This window comes from Setaria italica, chromosome IV (assembly GCF_000263155.2).
Source record: "Setaria italica strain Yugu1 chromosome IV, Setaria_italica_v2.0, whole genome shotgun sequence".
NCBI lineage: Eukaryota > Viridiplantae > Streptophyta > Magnoliopsida > Poales > Poaceae > Setaria > Setaria italica.
In genome coordinates this window covers 5898875-5910882 of record NC_028453.1, presented here as the reverse complement: position 1 = coordinate 5910882, position 12008 = coordinate 5898875, and the positions used below count along the sequence as shown (strand labels likewise).

The 12008-nt window shown below is 43.3% G+C and overlaps 1 protein-coding gene across 5 annotated transcripts in view; it reads right to left on the bottom strand.

The window, feature by feature from the left end:
• Positions 1-7979: 7979 nt before the first annotated feature.
• LOC101759059 overlaps positions 7980-12008 on the bottom strand; it is a 7605-nt gene continuing 3576 nt past the window's right edge. For 2 of the 5 annotated variants that reach the window (XR_002677274.1, XR_001163821.2), the window contains one exon: positions 7980-8230. Coding sequence is in view for 1 of the 5 variants with exons in the window: in XM_004964804.3 (XP_004964861.1) it covers position 8230; positions 9249-9844 (597 nt within the window). In the remaining 4 variants the exon portion in view is untranslated. Of the gene's footprint in view, positions 8231-9248; positions 10341-10887; positions 11860-12008 lie in introns of those variants that run through there. The other 3 variants (XR_001163820.2, XR_001163819.2, XM_004964804.3) reach the window with 3 other exon arrangements.

The following is a 12008-nucleotide window of genomic DNA, read 5'->3' as shown; positions in this document are numbered from 1 at the left end:
TGGAGAGGGAGAAGGAGAGGGGGAGGGATGGCGGTGGGGATGCATCAGGCGGGGGGGGGGGGGGCGTGCGGGTGCGGTGAAGACTGAAGAGTATAAGATAAGAAGAGCCCAAAATGTTTTTCTCTTTTCTTTTACATGATGCTACGTGATAATACGAGAGGATGGGCTCTTGACTGATCACTATTGGGAGAGGCCTTCCTCCAATTTATAACCCTTTTTATGCCATTGTGGTCTAGACAAGCAAACTAAGGGACTATTTGGATACTAGGCTAAAGTTTAGCTCTTGTCACATCGAATGTTTGGATGCTAATTAGAAGGACTAAACATGAACTAATTATAAAACTAATTGCAGAAGCCCTGGGCTAATTCGCGAGACAAATTTATTAAGCCTAATTAATCCACCATTAGCAAATGGTTACTGTAGCACCATATTGTTAAATCATGGACTAGTTAGGCTTAATAGATTATTCATCTCGCGAATTAGCCTCCATATGTGCAATTAGTTTTGTAATTAATCTATATTTAATACTCCTAATTAGTATAAGCATCCGATGTGATAGGGGCTAAAGTTTAGCTCATCCAGCCTAAATTTGAATTTTTCCCTTTTTTGTCACTTTGATGAACCAAGTACATCCATCGATGGCAATTAATGAACCCAGGCCGTACCAATCAGCTGATTTGATTGCTACCGTGGTCCGTGGACCGGCAATCACGCGGCATTGAGTGGAGGAAGTGAAACGAACAACGGCCAAGGTTGATGGCAGTGACTGAGACTGTGTTGTCAGGCATGGCCTAGTCAGTTGGAGATGATTGTCGATTGCCTCTCCATTTTTGGTTTAAGGTAATGATGGCTGATGGAATGTACTCGCTAGTCGCTAGTGTAGTGTAGTCCGATCCATCTGTCACTGTACAAACATCAGAAAAATGATGTAAAAGAACGGACAGGCTCGTTGCTCTCCGACACGCGCGATCTCCTTTCGACGTCGCGTCGTCCGGTACCGGCCATCTAGAATTCTACTGTTACGGTCAAACAAGCGAATTGAAACCCCTGCCCTTGCTACTGTTACCGTCACTCCTCGTCGCTGTCCGACGTGTCCACGACCCCCGACTGGCATGGTCAATGACAAACCGCCGATCATACCAGACCGACTTGGAGTAGATTTTCATGTACCAAATCAACGACGAGCAACCGGGAATCTAGAAGCAGGACGCGAGAAAAATAATAGAGGTACAGACTACAGAGTGTGTACTTACTGCAAGTAAAACTAATCATCTCCTTCAAATGGATATGCATTATTCTCAACGTTCTTTATTTCTTGAAGTCGCTCTCTCAACTTCCCAAGTCTGAGTCTAAAGATGCCCTTCAAAAAGGTACTCAGTCTAAAGTAGGATGATCTCAGAACTTTTAACAACACGAGAGAACTTTTGCTGCAGTGGGGCGTCATATCTATCTCTGTAGAATATGCTCCTGATTGCAAAGGAAAACAAGGCACCTTTGTTCTCATTAGCATATCAAAAACAAAAAGCCAAGCTATCATAGATTTGCTGCATCTCACACAAGTCATGCAGTTCACATGGGTAGGACCGTAGGAGTATCAAACTAAAGTGGCGGTCCAGCTTGGAGTATCATTGCCTGGGTCCATGACATACCAAACTGGAGCAGTATAATACTTTTTTTAAACGAACCAGCAGGAGAGTTGTCAATTATATTAAAAAGAAGGAGCTCCTAGATGGAAGGATTACAAACTAAACACTCTAACCAAAGATTTAGACAAAAAAAATTCTAAAACATCTCTTAATTAGATCCGGCCGGACAGAGATGATATGTGCTTGGCGCCCGCCATCATCCAGTTGTTTAACTCATCCTTAATTTTGTAGCATATTGTGGCAACGGTAGACTCTTTGTGGTTGAAAATTCTTACATTCCTCTCCTTTCAGAGAGCAGTATAATACCCTCCACTACTATGTCTCCACTCTTGTCTCAAATGGTTTCCTTCCATCAGGAGTTGCACAATGCCACATATGTGCATGTGCATAGGTACTTTTAGGGGCTGTTTGGATACGAGGTGCTAAACTTTAACAGTGTCACATCGGATGTTCGGATGCTAATTAGGAGGATTAAACATGAGCTAATTATAAAACTAATTGCAGAACCCTGTGCTAATTCGCGAGACGAATCTATTAAGCCTAATTAATCCATCATTAGCAAATGGTTACTGTAGCACCACATTGTCAAATCATGGACTAATTAGGCTTAATAGATTCGTCTCGCGAATTATACTCCATCTGTGCAATTAGTTTTGTAATTAGCTTATGTTTAGTACTCCTAATTAACATCCAAACATCCGATGTGACAGGTATTAAACTTTAACAGGTGTTTCCCAAACACCCCCTTAATCTATGTTGCCAAATCATACTATTTATGTAGAGAATATGATGGACATACTGGTATTCATATCCCAGGATCAAATGATAGCAATGTAAGCAATTCAACGTTTGTGGGGACACAACCCACAAACCCATGGCGGATAGATTATCAGGATTCAGGACGCTGAAAAATGAGGAGAATGCACATAATCCAGAAGGTATCACCTATCTCACAAAATGCTTAATCTCTTCTGATGTAAAAAATAGCTTAATCAACAAGACACAGCCACAATCAGATTGCAATAGCAAGCCAAGAAGTCACCAATTCGACTAACTCCATACTAGTGTCAAAAGAAGCAAATTAAAGTAGTGGTCAACCATGCATGGTCTTATTGTAGTTAGGTTTAGAGGCAAATCTTACAGGATCTTATCTTATTTGCAGGGTGTGATATGATCAACCAGGAGTTGAAGGATATGCTTAACCCTATGACTTCTACCTACAGATGACAAAAAAAAAAGAAAAAATAAGAAATTTTCGGCATACAAACCGAAATATTACAGAGAAAAAAAAGAAATTTTAGTTTAGTAAGTGCAACTACAAGTTATTTAAATTTGAACAATCTTTCAATAATAGAGCACGCCTGTCATGCACACCTAGCAAGTTAAGATATTGCTTCCAAAGTAAAAGATCATCAACCATTTTGGATTCAGTACATCAATATTTCCCACACACTTTATTTTACTATAATCAAATTACATCTATGTAAAAATAATTTTTATCTATTAATTGAGATGATAAAGACTTTAGAGAGTACATAGGCCCTGGCTGGATCTACATTCTGAAAGTATAGGGACCTAAATAACACCCAGATCAAAATTTAGGGAGCTTATGGGAACCTAAGTGACACAGCCGGATAGTTTAAGGACCAGCCATACATTTTACTCTATAACTAGCCAAACCAGATTGCAATGTAGCCACACAAGATTGGACAGCAAGCATTACACCAGATGTGAGTAGCTAAGGTATGTTTGGTTCAGAGCTTGTGACACCTCAAATTACCTTCTTAACAACTAACAAGCGTAAAAAAAATCAACTCCTTAACAAATGCTAAAAGATGAATTAGTGATCAAGTCTGATTTTACATAGGTTTAAATACAGCCTCATGCCTATTTATGGGCTATATGAAGCTGAAGGAATATGGTGAGGCCTTGATCGCTACCTGTAGTCTTGTACACAAAGTAGAAGCAAAAGTAATTGTCCAGAGAAATTATCAGCACTCATTCAGATCTTTTTAGAGAAAAGAGGATATAACTAACCCCCACAACTTGAACAGAAGCCAGGAAAAAGGTCTTACGGAAGTACATTACAAAAAAGGGAAAATAACAAATATGATAGGAACACACAAACAAGAAATAGATGACTCCAACAAGCCCCCAAAATCCTGAGCCGACTTTTCAAGTCTGGTTCACTTTTGGTGCTTTGGCAATGATGCATATCTATTTCTGTAGAATAGGCTCTAATTTCAAAAGCCATCTATGTCTTCATCAACCTGTCAAGGTCAAGCTATCATAGGTTTGCATCACATCATAAAACTGAATAGCCACAGAAATTTTTAGCAAGTAACCGATTTTCTTTAGATGAAAGGGAATTTGTATTAACCACGGGTTGAACAGAAGCCAAATAAATAACCTTACAAAAGTATAAAAAAGAAAAAAATAATAGGAAACCAACAAGCTTTATCTAGATAATCGCATTATGAGTAGATTAATCGGATCATGAACAAAATAAAGGGAGCGTAGTATAGAAATATGTAAGACCAAGCTATTCTAACCTCACAATATATAGCATGATCAACAAGAACTAGCCGCAACTATTCACGGGTTGCCAAAGTTGCAAAATTGTAAGAGGATTTTTCAGCATGCAACCCGGGGTTGGACATTAGCCAAAGTTGCAAAATTGTAAAAAGAAAACAAAACTAATAGGATCCCAAGAGGCCAAAACTTTATCTAGATAATACTTTTCGAAAAAAACTTTATCTAGATAATGGCATTATGGGTATATCACTAGGGCCATTAAGAAAATAAAGAACGGACCGTGTATAGAAATCTGCAATTGCATGACTATCACTGTTCACTAACCTCACAAAATAGCATGATCAACAAGAACTGTAGATGCAGCCAGATTGCAACAGAGATGAGGTTTATAACAAGCATGCCAACAAATGCAAGTACCAAGTATGCTCTGAGTCTAAAGTTGCCCTTCAAAAAGGTATTCAGTCTAAAGTTGGATGATCTCAGAACTTTTAAAGAACTTTTGCTGCCGTGGCGTCATAACTATCTCTGTAGAATATGCTCCTGAGTCCTGATTTCAAAGGAAAACAAAAGGTACCTTTGTTCTCATCAGCACATCAAAGCCAATCTTTCCTAGATTTTGCTGCATCTCACGCAAGTCATGCAGTTCACATGGGTAGGACCGTAGGAGTATCAAACTAAAAAGTGACGGTCCAGTTTGGAGTTTAATTGCCTTGGGTCCATGAGACACGGAAATTGGAGCACCATAATCCTCTCCACTCTGGTCTCAAACGGTGTCTTCAGGAGTCGCGCAATGCCCACTTATGAGCACGTGCATAGGTACTTTTAGCTTTTATAAGAGCGATGTTGCCATATCATACAATTCATGTAGGAGTAGAATATAATGGGCATACTGGTATTCATATCCCAAGATTAAATGATAGCAATGCAAGCAATTCAGTGTTCTTGGGGACACAACCCACAATCCCATGGCTGATAGATTATCAGGACATTAAAAAAATGATGAGGAGAGTGCGCATTAATCAATAGGTATCACCAATCTCACAAAATGATGCTTGATTTCTTTAGATGCGAAAATAGCATAATCAACAGGACCTAGCAATAATCATATTGCAATAGCAAGCCAAGATGACACCAGGTGCAGACTACTCCTTACTAGTCTCAAGAGAAGCGAGGTACCAATCATGCATGGTCTTACATTCTAGTTAGGTTTAGAGGCAATACTTACAGGATCTTGTCTTATTTGCAGGGTGTGATATGATCAGCAAGGAGGGGAAGAATATGCTTAACCCTTACTGCTTCTACCTGCAGATGATTGAACATAAGCCAAAATCTTATTTAAAAAATTATGGAAACAAACAGAACAACAAACTTTATCTTGGTAATCTCAACCTGCAATCCCATGGGTATCGATGATATCTCAAACTAACAGCACGACAAACTTTATCTTGATAATAAGCAAGAAACTAGCCACAACAAGATTGCAATGTAGCTACACAAAATTGGACAGCAAAAAAGCATTACACTAGACGTGACAAGTTACAGCATATTTGGTTCACAGCTTGTGATGACACCTCAAATTAACACTTAACAACTAACAAGTGTAAGCAATTAACTCCTTAACAAGTGTCAAAAGACGGCTTAGTGATCAATCTTTGTCATACTTTACATAGTTCAAAAGGCAAAACTTACAGCATCATGCCAATTTACAAACACAGTACAAGCAAAAGTAATGGTCAGAGAAATTACCAGCACTCATTCACAGATTTTTAGATCAAAGAGCATGTAACTAAACCCCCACAACTTGACCAGAAGCCAGGAAAAATGCCATACGGATGTACATTACAAAAAGGAAAACAAAAGATATGAAAGGAACCTAATAAACAAGAAATAGATGACTCCAGCAAGCCCCCAAAATCGTTAGCCAACTTTCCAAGTCTGATTCAAAAGTTTCCCTTGAAAAACAAAATCAAGAATCTAAAGCAGGATGACCTCAAAACTTTTAACAACGCCAGGACTACTTTTGGTGCGATGTTGCATATCTACTTTTGTAGAATATGCTCTGACTTCAAAAGCCATCTTTGTCCTCATCGACCCATCAAGGCCAAACTATCATAGGTTTGCATCATCTCATCACAAAGTTGAATAATCGGAGAAATTTTTAGCAAGTAACAGATTTTGATTTAGATGAATTTCCTTATATTATCCATGGGTTGAACAGAAGCCAATTAAAGTCTTAGAAAAGTGTGTTTAAAAAAACTACTAGGAAACCAACAAACTTTATCTAGATAATCCCATTATGAGTAGATTAATAGGGCCATCAACAGAGTAAAGAGAGCATTGTATGAAAATATGCAGTCCCAGGTTATCCTAATCTCACAATATATAGCATGATCAATAAGAACTAGTCACAACTAGATTTTTTTGACAGGAAATAGCCAGAACTAGATTATTGCAATAGATCCACAAGGTTTGATAGCAAGCAAAGATATGTAGAAAATGAGATGTGACTACCATCTTATAAGACCCAAAAGAAGCCTAAGTGGTCAATCATGGCCTTACTTGCATTGGTATAGTTAAGTTTAGAGGCAAAACTTACAGCATTAAATCTTATTTCAGGACTTGCATAATCAAAATGAACTTGAAAGGAATATGGTTACTACTATAAGGTAATAGATAGATTATGGGCTAACCCTAGAGGGTAGCTATGTAGATGTCTTACATGGGCCTATTGGGCCCTAATACACATAGTACACCAACAGTTACAGCTTGAATGTTACCTGCATATGATAAAAATGAAAAATAAATAATCAGATAGATTTTCAGCAGGCAACCAAAACTTTTTAGAGGAAAGGGGATTGGTATTATGCCTGCGTAGAACATTAGCCCAACAACTTTATCTAGATATTAGCATTATGAGTATATCACTAAAGCCATTAAGAAAATAAAGAGAGGATCGCATATTGAAATTTGCAATTACATGATTATCACTAGTATCACAAAAATAGCATGATCAAGAAGAACTATAGACACAGCCAGATATAGCAATAGAGCTATACAAGGTTTATAACAAGACAACAGATGCAAGTACCAAGTAGGGCATGTTGGGTTCATAGCTGCAGATTGCTACACTTTGGTACACCTCAAGTTAACTCCAAGGAAATCTAGAAAGACGCCTAAGTGATCAATCATGGCAAGGATCAAGATACCTTAAGAAGTCAGAAATGATACCTAAGTCTGAAAATATGCATAAGTTTAAAAGATAAAACTCACAGCATGATGTCTTATTTTCAGGCTGTGATATAATCAAGATGAAGCTGAATAAATAATATGCTTCAGCTTCGATTATTGGTACCTGCACACAGTAGAAAAAAGTAAACAATCAGAGAAATTATCAGCACTCATTCAAATTTTTCAAGAACAAAGAGGGTGTATAATAACCCACTGAAGCCAGGAAAATGTCCTACAAGTATATAAAAAAATTAAAAAACAATTGCAATACGAAACCCAACAAACTAGATCTAGAATAACTCCAACAAACCCCTAAGATCTAGAGCTAACATAAATAAAAAATTAAGAGTGCAAATGTAGAGAGCCATAACCTGCATAAGTTTCTCCCCTTTTTCATGATACTCTTCAAATTCTGCTGGAAGCTCCAAATCTGAACCTGTAAATGGAAAGTAATGAACCCACTCCAGCAGGGAAAAGTCAACCCATTTTGGTACTTACATTTTCCAGAACACCAATACATGCACCTCGGATTAGTAAAATCAGCAATGATCACATACATCCACAAGACAGAATTAAGATTATTGCATCATATTACCCACCCCACAGTCCCATATCAAATAGTATCAGATGCATGGTGGCAGAAGCATAGAGAAGTTGTTGGATAAAAAATAGACACAAAAGTTCAAGGCATCAGCCCTGACTTAATATTATTACAAATGTCAAAATTCATCATGGAAAAATTAAAATCTGGCCATGTCAGGGCATCCCTGCAATGAACCTTGACGGTATCCAGCCAGTGCATCTTCTTCCAGGAGCTTATCTGCACCACACAAAATGCCACATTGTATCATCAGTGCCAAATTAACTGGGCATTGCAAAAGGGAAACAAGTAACTGACAATTCTCTAACGTAACAGTATATTAAAGAAGGCATGTGATTGGTCAATCACAAACTGTCTACCCAATGACAACTTTAGGCGAACCAAACAGATTGAATTCGAGGAAGCACCGGAGCAGCATGAACGAAGAGATCAACGCCAGGAAGCGCCCTGTCCTCCAGTGCGCCCTAATTCCTCCGTTGAAAGGAAAATTTAATCCGGCCTCCGGGACAAGGACACAAGGAATTTATAGTCCAAGAAGCAAGCACAGCGTGTCGCGGCTGCTGACGAAATCCGAGCCGTCGTTCGATGCGAAGCTCAGGCTGCTCAGGCGCTCAGCTCACCATGGATGACACCTGTCCGAGTGGCCGAGTGGGCAAGCTCCAACAGCCAAGCACAGAACAGCACAGTGCAGGACAGTCACTCACTCTCACCTCACACTTGAAATTCGACAATACTCGTCGCAGAACCGCCGCCGCCTCCATCCCAAGCGACAGTACACCACCGACTCATCGGGATCATGCCGTCGCCTCTCTCTTGGAGGAGGATTCTGTGCCTGCGCGCTCGTAGTCCCAGCTTCGGCGCAGGGTGCGGGCCGTGCGGCGACGAGGAGGAGAGGAAGCGCAAATTGCGGTCGAAGGACTAGGGGTTCTAGGTGGGGGCGGGGCCTTGCTTGGATGGATCGATCCAGCCGGTGAGCAGGCGGGCCAGCGGGCGCGACCTGGTGGCCTGGTGGAAGTTTGCGATGGGGAGAAGGCGGAGTCGGATGATCGGGTTCGGGTCAGGGACATGACAGCCGGAGAGGTTAGACACAACGCGAGGCGGCACGGCATAGCGAGGCGCCGAGGCCGCAAGGGCGGCGGCGCTAGCAGAAAGGGAGCTGCGGCGCCGGCACCACCAACGCGGGCGGAGGCGCGGGCCGCGGGCGCACGGAGGGGATGTTGGGGAAAATTAAACTTACTAGGCGCCGTAGAGGGCCGCCATGGCCATGAGGCAGACGAGTGCCGCCGCCGATCCGATGGACATCTTGGCGAGGAGCCCAGCGGGCGCCCCGATCGGTCCGTCTCCGGCGACGGCGCCGCCGCCTCCTTCGCCGCCGGCGCGGATGTGCCCGACGATTATCAGCAGCATGCTCAAAAAGAAGGTCGCCGTGGCCGCAGCGGGCAGCGCACGGAGAGCCGCCCGACCAAGCTCCCGAGCTACGTCGTGATCCGCGCCAACTCCACCTGGAGCCTGCACGACGAACAAAAAGAACTCGAGGAAGCCAAGGGATGCACACAACATGAAGCGGACGCGCTCCGACTGGCGCCGGTTTCCGGCGGCCGCGGCACCGGCGCGTTGGAGGTGGTGGCGGTACATAAGCGCCACGGAGGTGATGAAGAATCCCCACGCCGCGGACAGCGGGAGGAAGGCCCGGACCACGCTGCCGAGCGCCGGGGCTTGGGCGGCTGCCGCGGTGCGCGCACCCGTCCGCTGCGGGTCCAGGAAGTGGACGAGCTCGATGGCGCCGATCGCGGCGCACAGCGCTGGACCGGCGGCGGAAATTGAGTTCCCCATTGTAGTCGGTGCTGGGCCGGGCGGGGAGGAGGAGGATCTGGAGCTGAGGAGGGAGGTCCTGGCGCGCCTTTTCGTGGATCGGGGAACAGCGCGCGGCGGTGGTTTTGGGGGGTTTAAGACGAACTCGGGGGGCCGGAGGTCGTAGGAGATGCAGATGCTACTGGCTGTCTGGCTGCCAAGGGGAGCGGCGAGCAGAGATTGCTGCTGGAGTGCTGGTGGAGCGAGGAGGACTAGGGTCTAGGGGGCACCGCGTGACTGGGATGCAGCGACCTGGGCTCGTGATGAGTTTCCCTACACCTACCGTTCATATGTGGTGACAACTTAAGAAAGTGAGAAGCAATGTGTGTCTTCTCCTCCTCATCTCCATTTTCTAATGAGCCGGGTACTTAAGAGTTTTCTACTCCGAGTTTTGCAAGATTTTGAATATATAATCGCTTAAAGCTGAAAACGGGACGCACTTAGAATGCTAATTGAAGGACCACGACAACAGTGTAACAGTGTCCAACCACTTCAGAGCCAACAGCTTGTGAAATTTCTTGCGCGTTTTTTTTTTTGGGGGGGTGGGGGGGGGGTGCTAAGTTTGTTTCGAGCTTCCAAACTAGTAGCGTATACCTGTGCTATGTAATTGAACCCTCCCTTTAGCTTTTGTTTCCTATGTGCTTAGGGTCGAGCCCGCAAAAATCGAGGCTCTGTACCAAATTTAAAGTCTACATCCCTAAAAACTAGAACTATTCTTTTGAGATTGAGTTAAATTCTCTATTTTTTATTTTTTCTTACGCTTTTGGTAACCAGATTAGACCGGTTTGCAGAAGACATGATTAGAATCTTGGAACTAGATGATCCAGAATAAAGATAACTGAACATCAATAATTCAATATTATATTAGTCATCAGTCATCACCCATCAACATTGATTAAAATATTGAAAATTAAAAATTAAGTGGACCAGATTAGCGTACCTGGAGATGCAGCGGTTTGTAGAATCTAGAATGATGCTGCGGTACATTAACAGATTGAGGAATAAAAATTTGGTAAGTAACTTACACGGAGGGCTCCTGCTGGCTGCCTGACGACGTCCGCTGCCCTTCCCTCTCTCTGCTCAGGCCTCTCGCCGGCCTCATTGCTTGCTGGCTTGTGGTTCGCTCAACGGCTCAATTGCTCGCTGTCTCGCCACCCAGGCTGCCAGGCGCCGGCCGCTGGCATAGTTCTTCGCCGCTGCCCTAGCGTGGACGGATGAGAAAACAAAAAAGCGATCGCGTGGACGGGAGATAAGACGCGGAGGCATGCGGGACGGCGGAGTTAGGGCCTTGCGGAGACGGACCGAGCTAAATCGACCTGTTTTGCTTCCGGGTGCCTGATGGGCTGCAGGCCTGCGTGGCTGCGTAGGAAATATTTTGGGCCCCTAGAAATTGGGGGCCTGTACCGGCGTACCGGCTGCACGCCCATGCGCTCGGGCCTGAGCTCTATGGTCGTTTCTGCGGTTGGGACTTGAGACATAGCAAACCGAACTCAAGTCGCAGGGTGATGAAAAAGAGCACCGTGGTGGCATTTTACTCACGCCATTGCACGTGATGTAATTATGTTATAAGTCGCGTCACATCTTTTAGCGTGACCAAAAATGCTAGTTTTTGAAAAAAGGTTAAAATAAAAAAATAATTCGATGAAAAGGGGGGAGCTCTCCTATGTTTAGTTATATATCTACAGGAAGTAGATAGGAAATCCCCCTGTGCCTCACCACCACATAGGTGGCTAGCTAGCCCGGCACAGTCCTAATGGGCTCAAAGCCCTTTATGTCGTATTGGCCCGGCCCCGTCCCACTTGCACACTCTGCTCTGCCAAGTGCCTAAACTGCTCCCACCCCAAAGTAAAGCCACTCAGGTAATCCCCAATTCCCCATGAACTCCTTTTGGTTTGGGACAGTAGCAAAGAAACCATATTAAGGGGGCGTTTTCTTCCCGTGTCTTATTTTTAGCACGTGTCACATCGAATGTTTAGATACTAATTAGGAGTAGTAAACGTAGACGTATAGAGCCAAGCAGTAGCATTTGTTTCTGATTTCCCGAAACCTCTGTATATACGACGGTATCGGCTCATCACTTCTTTGCCGGAGCTAGTAAATCAGACAGCTTATTTCATGACCCCAGCATAGAAGTACTTGTGAACTG